General features: G+C 29.1%; 2 protein-coding genes across 2 annotated transcripts; both read left to right on the top strand.

Moving 5' to 3' along the window:
* Positions 1–3565: 3565 nt before the first annotated feature.
* BNAC03G28700D (uncharacterized oxidoreductase At4g09670) lies at positions 3566–5259 on the top strand. The gene is made up of 2 exons (XM_013864305.3): positions 3566–4264; positions 4451–5259. Exons 1-2 carry the CDS (start codon positions 3800–3802, stop codon positions 5072–5074), a joined length of 1089 nt encoding a protein of 362 aa, XP_013719759.1. The 5' UTR covers positions 3566–3799; the 3' UTR covers positions 5075–5259.
* A 7741-nt stretch (positions 5260–13000) lies between these two features.
* LOC106423548 (ATP synthase subunit delta, chloroplastic) lies at positions 13001–14264 on the top strand. The gene has a single exon (XM_013864319.3). It carries the CDS (start codon positions 13434–13436, stop codon positions 14136–14138), a length of 705 nt encoding a protein of 234 aa, XP_013719773.1. The 5' UTR covers positions 13001–13433; the 3' UTR covers positions 14139–14264.
* The last annotated feature ends 4568 nt before the right edge of the window (positions 14265–18832 follow it).

Raw genomic sequence — 18832 nt, 5'->3', positions numbered from 1 at the left:
AGATGGGTCTTGCAAGAATCAGGAATTATACTAGAAAATGGTTGATATAGTATATTAGAGGGTTTTGATTGATTGATGGGCCAGAAAGACGAGGATCAGCCTTTCCCTCTTTCATGCAGAAGTGGAAGCTTTTATCTGGACGATGAAATGCATGAAAAATCTGCAACAATTCTATGTAATATTTACGACAGATTGTTCACAGTTCGTTAAGATGGTTTTGGAAACCAGAAGAATAGTATTCTTTTACATTCTACCTCGAAGAAATGTGACAGATAAGGGAAAATTTTCAAACTTTTGAGATCACACATTTCCCCAGGGCTCGGAACACAAAAGTGAATAGCATTGCACATAGTGCTCACACTCAATCGTTCCAATTTGTCTTATAGACGCGGAGTAGCATAGTTTGTTAGCAGATTCTTAGTCGAATCTGTTTAAATTGATGACAAAAGAAAAACCAACGAAATTTTTTAAAAAAATAGAACTATGAAAACTTTGATTTTGGCTTTTATAAAAACAAAACTAAAATAATTATACTTTTAAAAATATTTTAAAGTACCTAAAATTTAAGTAATTCAAATATATTAACATAACAACTAATAGCTAAATTTTAGTTATATAAAAAAAATTTACAATGTAATAAATGTAAGATGGTTATAAGTAAAAAATTTAATCAACTTTATATAAATTTTATTGTATCCAATATTAATTATAAAGTTATAAATTAATCTACCAAAACAAATCTCCAATAACTTAATTTATCAAGATTATTATTTTGTAATTTTAGTCATGTTTTTTTCTAAAATTAATATTTGTGCAAAAAAAACATTAACAAAAGAGGATTTCGGTTTTTAAGCATAAAACAGTAAAACAAAGGAAAAATTAGTTTCCCTAAAAAAAATAGAGAATCTACTTTGCTTAAATCAAGATTGGATAAAAAATACTTTTTGGAAAATCATAAATCAAAAACTAGTTAAAAGTACAAACAATCATCATCTTACCAAGTAAGTATAGCCGATGGTGTACTCAGGGCCGGCCCTGGGCCAAGCCCAATGAAACATTCACCTTGGGCTCCCAAAAATTTTGAATTTCTTTTATATGTAAATAGGCCCACAATTTGTAAAAAAAAATTTTTTAGGCCCCCAAATTTTTGAAACCTTTACTAAATGGTCTTGGGCCTCCAAACTCTCAGGGCCGGCCCAGGGTGTACTTGAATTTTTTTTTTCTTTTATTATTACTCCATCTAGTTTTATCATCACTCTTGTTTTTATAGCACGAAATCATGTTTAGCATTTTCATTCATTTAATTATGTATTTATTTTATTGGATTGGAGTGTCAAAAATCTAAACGTTTTATTGTTTGACAAAAAAATTGTTTTATTGTTCTTTGGGAAAGTTCGATGAAAATATCCCAACTAAATTTCATTAAACTTTTTAATATCCAAACTTTTTTTGCTATCTAATTTAATACCCTAACTACTTATTTTGTTCATTTTAATACACAAAATTTTAAAGTTGTGCCGCTTTTAATACTCAAACTTTGTATATTTAAATTAAAAATATAATAAGTTTCAAATGAAATTTCAAAAATATCCAAAATCTAAGATAAAATATTAAAAATTTCCAATTTTATTTTAAGATTTAGGAAAAAAGTAAATAAATTAGAGAGAAATTTTTAAAATTTTAATTTTGAAAAAAAATAAAAAATAATTTTGTTTCTATTTCAGAGAATAAACTAAATTCAACATTTAAAACTTAAAAAATTTAATCACAAAATTTAATATTATTCACAATTTAGTTACTTTTGTTTCCCAAAAAAAAAATTTAGAATCTTTTTAAGATTGTTTTTGTAAATTTCAGAGATTTTTAAAATTTTGTTTGAAACATATTAGTATTTTAAATTAAAATAAGCAAAGTTTGGGTATTAAAAGGGGCACAATTTTAAAAATTTGTGTATTAAAATTAACAGAATAATTTTTGGACTATTAAAACTGGGTAGCAAAAAACTTTAGGTATTAAAAAACTTAATGAAATTTAGTTAACGTATTTTATGGAATTTTCCCTTGTTCTTTTGAACAAGATTTCGGTTCTAATTCGAAACTGCCAACTAGTCTGATAGTGTCCTTCACTCCATATAAATTAGTGTTTGTGGTTCGAATTTATTTGTGTACTTTCGTGCAGGTTGTAATTTTTGTTTAGCGTAGGCCTTCTCCAATAGTTTATTCTATTTTTTTTCTAAAAATAAAATAACTTAATAATAGAGTAGTCTCCATTATTTAGCCTCAAAAAACAGGTCATTTCATGGAAAGAGCAAGAATATGAGTTGAAAGAACTATATAAAACTCTCTTCTAAACATTAGAGATAATTTCTTGTTCTCAACAAAAAGTTGTCATTACAAGCATAATCTGAGAATATCAAGGTTTCTCCACATCGTACTCTTTCGTTAAAAAATGATTGCAACCAAACTCAGTTAGATGTCCAACTAACCTCTTCAACTATGCAAGTCCTAGGAGATATACACGATTGTTTTAGTATAAGAGATGTCTAAAGAAGATGAGAGAGAAGATGGTGTAAAGAGGTCAACTCTGCAACTTTTATAAAGCTTTATAAATCTACAATTCTTCGATAGCACAAACCACGTTCTTGTTCATAGTCCCTCTTGCTTCTTCAAAAACCTCACCAACCTCGTCGATCTTCAAAATCTGAGCGCAAGCCAATCGCATATTATTCATATGCATCAGTACTCACTTCCAAAAACAAGATTCACTGTAATTTAACTCGAAAATTTGCACTTCAAAATTCAAACACATCAATTAGATTTGGGGCTTTACATAAATTCAATTGAACGAATTTATTCAGTTGAACTTAGAATTCAAATCCACTGACACAAACTATCTCTGAGTTTGTCGATTGTGCTCACCTGAGCTTGTCGGTGTTCAATGGAGCGTCGTTGATCTCGTTGGATTCGGTCGGAGAAATTGGATCTGGTCACCGAAGTGTCGTTGGTTTCGTCGAATTTGGTCACCAAAGAATCGTTGGTCTCGTCGAATTTGGTCATCGGAGTGTCGTTGGTCATGGCGGATATGGATTTGGAGAGGTAGAAGAGAAGATATTAGGTATTAGGTGTTTAATTATTTAGGTGCATAATGGTCTTTCTCTTATTCAAATTTTAATGGTAAAGATGATTAAAGTAAATATCAAAAAATGGTACTAAGGATATGGTAGTTTAGACAATTTCCTAAAACAAATAACCTATAATAATTTTAATTTTAAATTTTTAAATTTTCAACCGAGAAATAAAATATAAAATTTTAGTAAACTCTAATATTTTTTTTTGACAAAATCTTTATTTTTTATATAAAAATATTCTATCGGCCGATCCGTCGGCCCAAAGAGAATGACATTCAATGCTATAGAGTGTACTAGTCGAAAAGCTCTAATTTTTAGTGTCACTTAAAATTTAATATCAAGAAAAATTTGTTTTTTAGAGTTGAAATAAACATTTTTATTTTGAACACCTGATTGAAACAAACATAAATATGAAAAATGAAAGGTATGAAGCAGTTGGTATCTAACTTTAGGTATGCTCCTCCAAAAATCTTTTGGAAAAAAACTTCCGTTTGTTTTCCCACCGAACATCCCACGTAAGCCATACACATACACTCCCAATTTTTGTGTCCTCAATTCAAGGTGGTCTCTTCTTTCGATTAACAATTCTTGTTCAGTATCTTAAAGCTCCACATCTCTTATCCATCCTCCTCATTCTCTCTCTATCATCCCTCCCAGGAGAAACCAACAGCTATGGCCACCGACACGCCGATCCGAATCGGAGTAATGGGCTGCGCCGAAATCGCCCGAAAAGTCTCTCGTGCCATCCACCTCGCTCCAAACGCCACCATCGCCGCCGTCGCAAGCCGCTCCTTAGAAAAGGCCAAGTCTTTCGTTACATCCAACGGCTACCCTGAATCGACCAAAATCCACGGCTCTTACGAATCGATTCTCGAGGACCCAGAGGTAGATGCGCTCTACGTTCCTCTACCCACTAGTCTCCACGTCGAGTGGGCTATACGCGCCGCAGAGAAAGGGAAACACATACTTCTTGAGAAGCCCGTCGCGATGAATGTAGCTGAGTTTGATAAGATCGTTGCGGCTTGTGAAGCTAATGGTGTTCAGATTATGGATGGTACTATGTGGGTTCATAATCCTAGAACTGCTAAGCTTAAGGAGTTTCTGTCTGATTCCGACCGCTTTGGTCAGCTCAAAACCGTAAGTTTTTCAATTTGATTTAACTGAAAATCAATCTGGGTTTCTTGTATAGAAGATAAAGTCTCTGGCTTTTGTGAAAATTATTCAGTTTCTTGACAGATTCAACAACAGAACATACCTAGTGTGTGGTTTCAAGAGCTGTCTTTAAAGTCTTATTTTATTTCTACTCGATGTTGGAATCTGCAGGTACAGAGTTGCTTTTCATTTGCTGGAGACGAAGATTTCTTGAAAAATGACATCCGTGTGAAGCCAGGTCTTGATGGGCTTGGTGCGCTTGGAGACGCTGGATGGTACGCGATCCGAGCAACTCTCTTAGCCAACAACTTCGAGCTTCCCAATACCGTCACGGCCTTTCCCGGCGCTGTGCTTAATGAAGCAGGAGTTATTCTCTCCTGTGGAGCTTCTCTGACTTGGGAAGACGGACGCACTGCTACTATATACTGCTCCTTCTTGGCAAACCTGACAATGGAGATAACCGCCATTGGAACCAACGGCACACTTCGTGTTCACGACTTCATTATTCCGTTTCAAGAGACCCAGGCATCGTTCACCACTAGCACTGAAGCTTGGTTCAATGAGTTAGTGACTGCGTGGGTTAATCCCCCGAGCGAGCACACGGTTAAGACAGAGCTTCCGCAAGAGGCGTGTATGGTGAGAGAGTTTGCTCGATTGGTTGGTGAAATCAAGAACAAAGGTGCAAAGCCCGATGGGTTTTGGCCGAGCATTAGCCGGAAGACACAGCTAGTGGTTGATGCTGTTAAGGAGTCTGTTGATAAAAACTATGAACAGATTAGTCTCTCTGGTCGTTGAAGGGAAGGGCTAAAATTAGTAGTGTTGTCATGAGTCCTCCCATCTCTCTGTTTTTAAACTTTGATCATCCGTAAAATATTGTTATCCCGTCTACCCGGTCTTCTGCTGTGTCCCTTGTATCCGTACTGTTGTATGTGTGTTGTTGCTATCAACATTTTATGTTTTATGATGCTATTTGTTACTCACTGCCTCACTGGTCACCACTCACCAGTGTGTAAGCACTTGTGAATCTCTCAATTCCACAGTTCCATGTGATTTGAACTTTGACGAATCTTGTACTTGTAACACCATGTGTATCTTAATTTAGATGAATCACATAGATGTATTTCAGTTTAATATGTCTTTTGATCTAATTTAAAAGTTGTGTGAGAATATGTTTGTCGATCAGCTGGCACAACACAGTCGTGAAAATAAGATGAAAGTAGATTATCCAATGACTTACATAATTAACATAACTAGGTGTTTTGCCCGCGATGCGGGCTTAAACAATTTCATAAATTTTTGAAAAGTTCTTGTACACTATATTCATTATACTAAAATAAATCTTAAAATAACTCAATATTCTATTTTTAATTATATAATTAAAAAAATTATTTGATTAATATTTAATTATATAATTTATATTTTTTTAACTTTTTACTAAAAGACTTTTTCAGATAACAATACAATATATATGTAGAAATTATCTTTTTTTTTAATTATATTTTTAGTTTTTGGATAACTTAATATTCTATTTTTAATTATATAATTAATAATTTTATTTGATTAATATTTAGTTATATAATTTATGTTTTCAAATTTTCACTAAAAAACTTTTTCAGATAACAATACAATATATATATATATATATATATATTATCTCTTTTTTAAATTATATTTTCAGATTTTGGATAATTCTTACTATTATTAATTTGAATCAATTATCTAATCAAATAAATTAAAATTTCTTTTTATTTTTAATTTATTTATACATTTTATTCATTAAGGGTATAAACGATATTACCACTCTAACTTTTAACGTGAGAGCTCGATTCCAAATTTTTTTAATTTATTTATACATTTTATTCATTAAGGGTATAAACGATATTAACCACTCTAACTTTTAACGTGAGAGCTCGATTCCGAAAATTTGCTTCGCAAATAATAGTATAGATTATATTTATATAAAGTTGTAAATATAAGTGTGAAATATTTACAACATAATAAATTCCACATATATATATATATATACACAGTAAAACCTCTATAAATTAATATTCGATAAATTAATCATCTCTATATATTAATAAATTTCGTCGGTCTCAATTTGGACCGATGTAAAATCTGACACAAATCGATAAAATAATAAGATAATAATATTTTTAAAACTCCCATGTAAATATATAGTCTCATTAAAATCATAAATTAATAATATATCTCTATATATATTTTATATAAGTACAAACTAAACATTATATTGTTGCTTTTATATTCACAATGAAAATACTTTTATTTTTCTTAATATTTTAATATATTTTAATAATATTTAGTAAAATTATATCGAAAAACACATAACAATTCTATGAAACATAAAAATATACACCAAATAAGATAATAAAATAATATGAAAGTCAATTTTTCTAAAATTTAAATAATTTATATACGGTAAAATCAAATATTTTCTTATTTTATTAATAAAAATATTTAAAAATAGAAAAAAAATCTAAAAAAAGAAACTTTTATAAATTAATATCTCTATAAATTAATAAAATTCTAAAATCCCAACATTATTAATTTATAGAGGTTCTACTGTATATATTATCCAGTAAAAAATATTTTTGAGCAACAATACGTTTTTGTTTTATTTCATATTTCCACTTCAAACATAAAATTGTTATTTTAAAATAATTGTGATTAAAATATGAATATAAATGTAAAAATAAACATAAATTTAAATCAAATTAGAAACTAGTAACTAATCATAATAATAAATTAATAAATCTCTCTTATTAAAACAAAAACATTCCCTTGAACCTAACCTTTTTGTATGAATTTAAATTAAATACACCCATTTATTATAATGTAATAAAGAAAACAATATTATACTACTATCAATATTTCCAAACAACACAATAATTAATCTTGTGTTTAAACAATATAAAACACTATAATTGACTAAAATATTTAATAATTTATGAAAAAGTAAAAAATAAGTAAACTTTGGAGGTTTAGATACTACAAATTCAATCAATATCAAACAATTGAATTAATAGATAATATTATTTATATTTTTTAAATAAAATTCACATTTATTTAAATTTAAACAAACTTTCAAATTAAATTAAATAATGTGTATTAATAAAATGCAGTAAATTGACATCAAATAAACTTTATAATTAAAAAATTGTATATCATACAATTAATAAAATAAAATATATATATTTTATCAAAAATTCACGACGAAAAGAGTTGAAATAACCAAAAAAATAAATTAAATAGTATTTTATACAGTTTCATATTTAATTATTACAAAATAATATAACTAACCATATATGTTATACGGTTAGAGAAAAATGTTGGAGCTTCATAACTATCATAATATATAATAGCTTAGTCATATTTAACATTTATTTTCGCGTTAGTTTTTGAGGTTCACTTTTAACGTCTAACATATATAATAGTATATAACAATTTATTTATCTTTCATATCTAATTTATATGGTTATACATTGCACATATAGCTGAGATAAAGAGAAAATTTCATATATGTATTATTTATTACTTACTCCATTTTTTAATATAAGTCGTTTTAGAATTGTGCACATAGATTAAGAAAATCATTAATTTTTTTATATTTTCTAAACAAAAACATCTTTAATTATTTATTTAACCACAAATCAACCAATAATAAAATAGAAAGTATATTATCATTGGTCATATAACATTAAATGTTAATAAATTTTGCATACATAATCGAAAACGTCATATAATTTGAAACATAAAAATTTTCTAAAACGACTTATATTAAAAAACGGAGGGAGTAACGGTAAACAGATTCTGCTATCTGATCCTTATTAGTCGGTGAATCTATTTATTCAATTATTTTATTAATTTATTAATGATATAATGTAATTTAATACATCTCCTTCCCAAAAAAATTTATCCTCAGCTGTTTTAAAGTTACGAACACTGCTTTTAAAAATTTTAATTCTAATTGCAAAGGCAAGATGATATACAATCTTAATTTTCTCTTCATTTGAGGTTGGAAGTTATCAAATTTAGAGTTTTCTGGAGAAATGGTTTTTGGGTTCTTATACTTTTTGAAAAGCGAAATTATTGAAGCAATATGTTTTATACATTTAGGCACATATTTTTGCAGTTACACGACCATCATCTTCTCGTGTTGTGTTTCTCTATTTGGTTAGGTTCTATAACTATTGCCAATAGGCTCTTGCAAACATTTTATTTTTCTGCATTTTAGTTTATGAAAGCCAGTTACAGAAAAAAAATATTCCCGCTCATTAATCACCTGCTCCACCACATCATTACTCTTGTTTTATTGGTGCAGCTAAGTTTTGGCACTTAAATCATAGACTCTTTCAGTTAACCATATATAAAAGTACTTGCACTTGAGCTAGCAATGTATGTCTTTAAAAACGACTGCTAAGTCAAATGTCATTGAATATTCAACTTCTGATAATGACCAGCTCACAAACTTCTTTTCTAAGATGGATTGTGTACTGTTCTAGAAGTTCTGTTTTCCCTCAGCAACCCAACATAACTCCAGCTCTTCTCTATAATACTATACATATCCTCAGGGCCGGCTTAAAATCTTCGTAGGCCCCGGGGCAAAAAAAAAATTTTGTCCCGTAAAGCAAAAAAATATGGTTAATTGCAAGAAACTAAGGCAATGATGTTTATCAAAACAAGCAAAACAAATGTGTAACACCTTATTATGCTCACTGAAATAACTAATCTCATAATCTAAAGCCAACAGAAACTAATGGCATAGCCAAAACAAATCATTTGACTAAGAAACGTTATTCATACGATCAAACCCGAATTAATCAGCACTTAAGCTTGTCACAAATCTATTTGAAACACCTTTTGTGTGATTAAATAAAAAATTCAATAAAAAGAAATATAACACTCAGGAATAGGAATCTGAAAGTCCAAAAAAAAAAAGCAAAGCTGAGAAAGATCGGTAAATATAAGTTGAATTGTATCTAAGAAACAAAAACATATTAAGAAAGACAAAACACGTTATCAAATGCATTCACAAACACTTGTGATTCTATAAGGCCTACTCTAATGGGTTTTCCTCCTGACCTTCTTAGCGCCCAATGATCTTTGATGAAAACGTGTTAACAAATAACCAAATTAATTTCTTATGAACGTGTACAAAACAAGGAAACATAACTTTAGAGCCTAAAACTGAGAAATTACAAAAACTTACTAAAAACCGCTATCCATTTTCAGTCGGCCATGTGTAGACTTGAACACATCTAAATGATAATCTTTGAAACCTAAAAATTTAACGCTATAAAAAGAAAAAAAACTTTTATGGGCCCCTTTTATCCATGGGCGGTCGCCCTGCTGGCCCCACCACTTGAGCCGGCTCTGCATATCCTTCTCTCTTTTTTTTGTTGTTAAATTTGATAATATCATTAGAATGAAGTTTCTGGATATACATAATACGTGAGTTTTAAGCTACCAAGGCAAAAAATTCAAAACAAGGCAGGCAGCTAAAGGGTTTGGTGACAGTCATATAAAGAATATGATGTTGAGAAAGCCACAGAGGCATCAGGTCCCTGAAGTTCTGTCTTTCACGTCTGGCTGTGGATCTCCTTGTCAATGAGGCGGAAGACGGCATGAGGAGGTCCGGAGAGTCTGTTATGCTGTTTAAACCGACCAACCACCAGTTTCAACAGTACCAATTTTGAAACATTATGAAATCAGTTGGCGGATCTAGAACTTGTTATTACCCAGGGCAGAAATCAAAAATACTAACATAAGTATAAACTTTAAATAGAGGAGTAAATGAAAATTTTATAAGAATTGCATTGGATTTAAAAATGCTATGTTGGACTACTGCCCCTACTCCATGTACCTTGAATATCCCAACTTTATTCTTCCACAAGATATGAGCCCGTTGCAACGCAACGGGTTTTGTTTGATGTTTTAATTTAATAAAAATCATAAAAGAATAAATTATTTTATTATATTTTATGATTGTTTTTTGCATATGTTTTTTGAGATTTATTTTATAATTAAAATTCGTTTTCACATGTAAGTTCAAGTTAATATTTGTATTTTATAATCATGGTGCATATATGAATTGTTAAAAGTTTTGTACATCGGATTAGAGAAAATACTATACCTAAACGTATAAAGTGAACACAAACTGAAATAAGAAATTGAATGAAAAGTAAAAAGAAATAAAAGTCAAATACACAAATCGAGTTAATGACAACATTATACACTCTTATCTAGTGCGCCTAGGACTAATTCCACTCACGGCATTAGAGGTCTTATCCCTTTTTTTACGTACTAATTTAATAATTTATTAAATAAGTCTTTATAGTTTTATTTTGCTAGAATTTTTTAAAAAAGGAAAACATTTTATTTTATAAATCTCTTTTTATTTACAATATAAAAATAAAAAATAATATTAAATACTTTTTTACAATTTTGTTTAAGATTTTAGAAAATGAAAATTATTGTCATATATAATGATTATCTTCTCTTTAGAATTTCAGAAAAAAATAAATTGGTATCAAATAATTATTTTTAGTTATTAATATATAGTTTTAAAATTCGTATTAATACTAATTTTATATATTTTTTTAATTGAAGAATTTTTAATATCATGTTCATCATCAAATACTCTCTTAAAAATATTATCAAATAAATTTTTACAATTCTCTTTTGGTCAGGACTTAAAAATATGATACAAATTTCTTTTGTTTAGGATTTTTTTTTATAAAAACAAAAACAACTATCAAATATTCTTTTACAGTTTTTAGAATATTAGAAAAGGAAATTAATATTATATAATCTTTTACAATTATATTTTGTCTAGGATTTAGAAAAATAAAATTTCCATTTAATAAAATTATTTTAAAAAAAAATTCCAATTTCGAAATTATTTTTTTCAATATCATTAATATTTTTACAATTTTTCTTGTTAATTAAATAATTTTACTATCATGTTTATCATTTTTTAAGTAAATTACTATTAAATAAAATATTTCAATTATCTCTGGTCATGTTTATCATTTTTTTATCAATCACAATCTAATTTTTTTAGTTGACACATGTCACAATCATATCTGATGAAATATTTGAAGTTAATTTTAGTTTTTTTTTAACACAAAATTATTAAAAATTAAAGTTAGTTAATTATAAGAAAAATAAGATTAATTTTATACTTTTATTTTATTTCGACTTTTAGAAGGGAAACTAATTATTTGATAATTATTTTTTCTTTTATATTTTTATACAGCTATTTTAGTTTTAATAAAAAATTTCTGTTAAATTATTTATATATTTTGTCTTATATAGACAAATACATGTCACAATATTATCAAATCATCTTTTTTTAATTCTAATCAAAAATAAATTGCTATCAAATAATTATTTTTAGTTATTAATATATAATTTTAAAATTCATATTAATACTAATTTTATATTTTTGTTAATTAAAGAATTTTTAGTATCATGTTCATCATCAAATACTTTTTTAAAAATATTATCAAATAAATTTTTACAATTCTCTTTTGGTTAGGACTTAAAAATATGATACAAATTTCTTTTGTTTAGGATTTTTTTATAAAAAACAAAAACAACTATCAAATATTCTTTTACAGTTTTTAGGATATCAGAAAATGAAATTAATATTATATAATCTTTTACAATTATATTTTGTCTAGAATTTAGAAAAATAAAATTTCTATTAAATAATTATTTCTATTTAATATAATTTTTTTAAAAAGTTTCCAATTTCAAAATTCGTTTTTTCAATATCATTTATATTTTTACAATTTTTTTTGTTAATTAAATAATTTTACCATCATGTTTATCATTTTTAAGTAAAAAATACTATTAAATAAAATCTTACAATTCTCTATGGTTATGTTTATCATTTTTTTATCATTCACAATCTAATTTTTTTAGTTAACACATGTCATATCAGATGAAATATTTAAAGTTAATTTTGGTTTATATTTTTTTTTAACACAAAATTATTAAAAAGTAAAGTTGGTTAATTAAAAAAAAAAAAATTAATTTTATATTTTTATTTTATTTATACTTTTAAAAGGGAAACTAATTATTTGATAATTATTATTTTTTTTATATTTTTATACAACTATTTTAGTTTTAATAGAAACAATTCTGTTAAATTATTTATATATTTTGTCTTATACAGACAAATACATGTCTCAATATTATCAAATAATCTTTTGCAATTAATTTTTGATTAGAATTTAAAATAAAAAGAAAATTACTATTAAATAATGTTTATAATTGCTTTTTAATATAATTTATTTTTTTAATATTTTAGTATATATATTTTTAATTATGAGATAGATTAACACTTATCACAATCTTAAATATATAATTGCCATGTGTCGTAATTATATTAATTAACAATTTTGAAGAACCAAGCTTTATATAATAAGATGTGCTAAAAATAAGAATTTATGCATTTGGTCTCATGTTAAATGTTCAATAGAGAGCCATGTTCCTTGAATCTTGTAGGAAGATCGTAAAAGGACGAGCACCAGAGGTCATTAGCTCAGCTAGAAAGGACCCTGACCATTGTGTCAGAGGTCTCCAGTTCAAATGATTGCTGGGACGAAATTAATATGACATGCTGTGATTTTGAGTTTATGGAGATTCTTGAAACTCTTGATATTCAAAAGAAAAAGGATGAGCGCGAAGAACAAGCTTGTAAATTACTCATATATTTGACCCCAAAAAAATTACTCATAATTTGTGCTAGGCTATCGAATTTCAACCCGCTGAAACCAAACTAGGTCAGGTGAAATCGATTTTAGTCGATCCTCCAGCTTGGTCACATGAGTCTAATTGAAATCAACATTATTTGTGGTATCACAATTCTGGATAACTGGAATCGATCCTCGTTAATATGGAGCACAGATATCTTACCTATAATGTGTCTCCACGTGGCGGCTTCTCCATCCTCTAGCAATCTCATCACAAGATAAACCTTCTATGCTCTACCCTCGATCTTTACTCATCAACAAATCTCCACCGTCCGTTTTATAATTCCCCAAAACCTTAGCTTCTTCTTCTCCTCTCGTCTTCGAGAAACCACAAATCGCTCTCTCTCTCTCTCTCTCTCTCTTTCTCTGCAATGGCGTCTCTTCAGCAAACTATGCTCTCTCTGCAGTCCAAACTTCCTCCATCATCTTTCCACATCGGGGGATCTCTTCCTATGCGAAAGACAGCCTTACCACTTCGAATCAGAGGCGGAAACGCGGCGGGAGCGAGAATGTCAGCCACGGCGGCGGGAAGCTACGCGATGGCTCTCGCGGACGTCGCGAAGAGGAACGATACTCTCGAATTGACGAGCGCAGACGTCGAGAAGCTCGAGAAGGTCTTCTCCGATCCGCAGGTGCTCAACTTCTTCGCGAATCCAACCGTCGAGCTCGAGAAGAAGCGTCTCGTGATCGACGAGATCGTGAAATCGTCCTCTCTCCAGAGCCACACCTCCAATTTCCTCAACATCCTGGTCGACGCGAATCGTATCAACATAGTGACCGACATCGTGAAGGAGTTCGAGATTGTGTACAACAAGATAACGGACACGCAGTTGGCCGAGGTTAGATCGGTGGTGAAGCTGGAGCCGCCGCAGCTTGCTCAGATCGCCAAACAGGTTCAGAAGCTGACCGGGGCGAAGAACGTGAGGGTGAAGACGGTTCTTGATCCGAGCCTTGTCGCTGGGTTTACGATTAGGTACGGTGATTCTGGGTCGAAGCTTATTGATATGAGTGTGAAGAAGCAGCTTGAGGATATCGCTGCTCAGCTAGAACTCGGCGAGATTCAGTTAGCTGCATGAGAAAATTGTATTATTGACAACAGCTTCTTTTTACTTGTGCAAGTTAATTCTTTCTCTCTTCTTTTCTCCATCAATCATCTCCATATAATATACTTATATAAATAATTCTCGAGTTATTTTCAATTATTTCTGAAATGTAGTGAAACTGTGTGTTCGACTCATGAATCATGATTACAATGTTCCAGCTTAGACTGACGAACAAACATCATTATTACTATCAGATGCAATCGTACCAAAAACCATATAAGATCACGAAATTAGAGCATCTCAGAATTCCAATGCAAAAAAAATTGCAAAATAAAGCGAAAAATACAATCATAAACAAACAAAAAAAATATTATTATATTGCAAAATAGATTGAAAAATACAGTCATGAACAAAATAAAAATTACTCTATATATGCAGTAATGTTTTCTTTTTTGTTCATGACTGCATTTTCTACTCTATTTTGTAGTTTTTTTACGGTGGAATTGAAGATGCTCTCGAATATAAAAAAATTCTAAAAGTTAGTTTTCTCGTAGATTATTGATAAAAAAAAAAAGTTTTCTTGTAGATAAATTATAAGCAAAATGACTTTAAAGTCCTCCACCATTTACATTACAATTTTCCACTAAATTTGGTTTGCACGGCCATAACTTGCATATAGATTTACTGAGATATCAAATTTTTTTGTAAAGATATGTGTTATTTTTTGTTTTCTTGAGAAGGTTATATGTCTAAAAATGCCAGCAAAGCAAGTTGACAATTCAGTCTGAAAATTGCTATTGGATGACTCACTATGGTGAAAAACAGGCCGTCTCAAACTTTATAAAGATGCTGTTCAAAAAAAAAACAAGACACCTTTTTATAACCTAAAATAATTTATATGTTTTTCTGACAAAATATTGTTATAAAATAAAATAAAAATACCATCTAGTTTCATCTAAATAAAGCCATTCTTCTAGCTCTTTTTGATGCAAAATCATTAACCAAATCATCAAACTTGATCTTCTCCAAAATATCATTTTCAATTGTGATCATCGCTAGCCCATTTAATCTTTCTTGTATCATTGTTGTCCGCAGATGTGACTTCAACAATTTTAGTTTCGAAAAACTTCTCTCTGCAGATGCAACCGTTACAGGATTAGTTAGTAAAATTCTATAAGCAATAATAGCACTTGGAAAACAATTAGCACGCATCAAATAATTCAAAATGTCAATAGGATAAATTATCTCTTTTGGTATAACTTCTCTAAGTAATTTTAATTCCATAAACAATTCATTTCCACTAACATCAAAATTCTCACCCTTTTTAAAAGCATTTGCAAAACTACTACAATAATTATTTAAAGCCATATCATATAAAGAAAACCATTTTTTCAGGGTTAAATAAAAAACCAAAAAACTTTTCATACTCTTGATATTGTTCAAACCTTTTAGTAAGTAAAGTAATTGCTTGATCAACTATGCATAAAAAATACTCAATCCTAAATAATTCCTCACTAGATTATGGAGCAGCTGAAGGTAAACTATTTGAGATCTCATCAAATTTTCCTTTTTCTTTGAATAACACGTTTTTGAGGAAATATTGGATCAACACCTATATCTATAGCAATTTTTCTAGCAGTTTCCAAAGCATTTGAAAAACCAGTATCTCTATACTTTTGAAAACTCCACTATTCCCCTAACTTTTTCAATGGCAACATCAATAAGCATATTTTTAGACGGTAAACTTTTACTAACCAAATTAACACCATATAACATTTCATACCAAATAACAATGCTCACCAAAAAACACAAATTCACCAAGTTCATTTGTCGCTAAGGATTTAGCTTCACTTCTAATCATAGAATCATTATCACTTTCAGCTACTTGAAGTAAAGCCTCACGGATTTCTAAAATTTGGAATCTAATTGCTTGAACACTATTTACACGACTCTCCCAACGAGTAGATGACAATGGCTTTAAGTGTAACATCTTTTATATTATCTTTTAAAATATCCCACCTCTTACTAGATTTAACAAATATTGTGTAGATTCTTTGTTTCACTCCAAAAAAATCTTTAGCTTTTCCACAAGTATTAGCCATATCACATCATTAAATTAAGACTATGAGAACTAGAAGGAGTATAAAACGCTCTTGGATTTACATCTAAAGATCGTTTTTGTACTCTTTGATGTTTCCTTTCATGTTTGCACCATTATCATAACTTTGGCCTCGTACATTATGTATGTCAAGACCCAAAGACGATAATTCATTTTGTAAGACTTCAAAAAGACTTTGACCACTTGTATCATTCACATGTAAAAATCCTAGAAAAGATTCTTCAATTTTAATAGGATGAGAAGAATAATCTACATACCTCAATATCATAGATATTTGTTCTTGGTGGCCACTGTCAGGAGTACAATCAAGTATCACAGAACAATATTTTGCTTGTTTTATTCTACTTCAAATTTCAGATTTAATTGCATAATCAATCAAAATTATCAATTCATTTTGAATATTATGACCAAAATAATGAAAATGAATATCATCATTTATAATTCTATCCACATGCTCTTTGATAACCGGATCAAATTCAACTAACATTTAAATTAGTTCTAGAAAATTTCCATTGTTATTTTTATACAGTTTAGCATTAGTACCACGAAACGAAATGCAAGATTATGCTTTGCAAGAAATTTTACAACAGAAATAATCTTAAACAAAACTTTTTTCCAATGATCTTTTTCTTTTAAAATTAGTGTTTGAGCCACTTTATCAATAGTTTGATTTTTCTGAAATCTTAAATATACCAAATTGTCATATTCTTAATATGTGAAACACTTGTTTCATGCTCTTTAAGCCAAGAACTAAGATGTGCCCAATCTTTAAAACCTTCATTTGATAACTGACATTTACCGGCAGCTTTTTTAAAATATCTTACAGCAAAAACAAAATAATTTATCAATCTCCTTACAATAGACTAACCAATCTCTTTTGCATTTTTCTCCATTCAATAAAATTCTATTGTACCACTTTGCAGAAAAGCATATATTGAATTTATCTTTTGGACCCTTTTTAATTGACATATCTCTTTTAGGACCTTTTTCTACTAAAACATTAATCATCTTAGAATCAAGAACATTCCAATTTCTTGGATCAAAAATATCAAACGTATACAGATGCTCATCATTTACTTTTTCTAAATCATCATCATTTGAATTCAAACAATCAGCATTTTTAAGATCATTCTCACAAGCATCATCACAATCATTATCATCTCTAGGCATTCAAACATCAACACTATCATCATTTTTATTCGTATCTTCTATATTTTCATATTCATTGAGTGGAAGAAACATTTTTTGGTTTTTTAATTATAAACTTATGAAAAACACCACTATGAACTTTTCAGTTTCTTTTTTCTTTTGACATTTTTTTGTATCCACGATCATGAGCCATAATCTATAAAATAATAATAGAACAATAGAATCTAGGTAGTGGTTAGACAAAAAGATGTGGACTCTTGATTTGATCAAACAAGAACTTGGAGACTCTTCTTTTCCTCACGACAGAAGCTTGAACTTGTCTTTCTTATTTGTGGTTACTTTTTTTTTTGGAAAAGTTGGTGAAAAAATTATATATTTATCTCCCTTTTTATAATCACTAATTAATAATATTTTCCTAAGCATAATCAAATTAAAATATTAACTTTCTAAACTTACACTGAACATTAAAACAAACACCAACAGCTATATTTTTACTTTCCAAAATTTATAATTGATATAAATTCTAATTACTTCCTAACTTATTGCATTTTTTGTTGGTTATGTTAACAAAATCAAATTTGTGATTTATATTTATATTATTGGTTAATAAATACAAAAATTAAATTTACATATAGCTATCTGATTTTTTATAAATATATGATTTTATATTTATAACTATTACTAAAATAAAATAAATTATGGACCCTCTAAAATTTTGGACCATGTTCAACCGCTACACTTGCATGTGCAAAAAGACAGCCATCAACACAAGATAGTAAGAACCTTTCCAAACCCAAGCCCCAAAAAGAAGTATAAGACCTTGCAGTTAGGCGCATTAGTGGAGCTCTGGAGGATAGTGAAGAGTCGATTAGGAAGTGATAGTGAAGGAGATGAATTAGGTCGACCAAAGCCATGATTGCATCGTCTTGGTGGAGAGTTTTGGATTTTCTATCCAATCACTGTATTTTCATCATCCCATGCCTTCTCCTCTATATACCCATTACTTAGACCCTCTCTAAAAAGATCCAGATCCTCACAAAAACTCTCTTCTCCACTCTCTTCAAATCCAAACCCTTTTTCTCATTTGCAATTCCAGTCTATCGTCTTCTCTTCATCTCACAAAATAAAATGTTTATAATTTTTGGTAAAATCTTATTTTAAAAATATTTCAACGAAGAAGATGAAGCTGGAAATGAAGTGTTTGTCCTTATAAAAATCTCTATTGTATTTTGCTTTGTAAATCTTGCTACTATCTAGTTGTCACACTTGGTTGGTTTATGTTTTACAGGAGGAAGATGATGATTAAAAGATGGATCAGCAGCAGTTTGTGTAATGTAGTTATGTTCTCTTATTATGGGTTAGCTACTAGTTTTAGGGAGAAGAAGATATTACTATATATGTTTCTCCGCTTATGTTAACTCGGATTATTCATATCTCTACTTTAGTTTCTCTCATGATA

Source organism: Brassica napus, chromosome C3 (assembly GCF_020379485.1).
Source record: "Brassica napus cultivar Da-Ae chromosome C3, Da-Ae, whole genome shotgun sequence".
NCBI classification, from domain to species: Eukaryota; Viridiplantae; Streptophyta; class Magnoliopsida; order Brassicales; family Brassicaceae; genus Brassica; species Brassica napus.
The sequence above is the reverse complement of the archived record's forward strand: the minus strand, read 5'-3'. Positions and strand labels throughout refer to the sequence as shown.

What these genes read in the sequence shown, in the direction of transcription:
- BNAC03G28700D (XM_013864305.3), top strand. Translation starts at nt 3,800, where the DNA reads ATGGCCACCGACACGCCGATCCGAATCGGAGTAATGGGCTGCGCCGAA. An exon ending in GCTTTGGTCAGCTCAAAACC is followed by an intron (nt 4,265 to 4,450) that starts GTAAGTTTTTCA and finishes TGGAATCTGCAG; the next exon opens with GTACAGAGTTGCTTTTCATT.
- LOC106423548 (XM_013864319.3), top strand. Translation starts at nt 13,434, where the DNA reads ATGGCGTCTCTTCAGCAAACTATGCTCTCTCTGCAGTCCAAACTTCCT.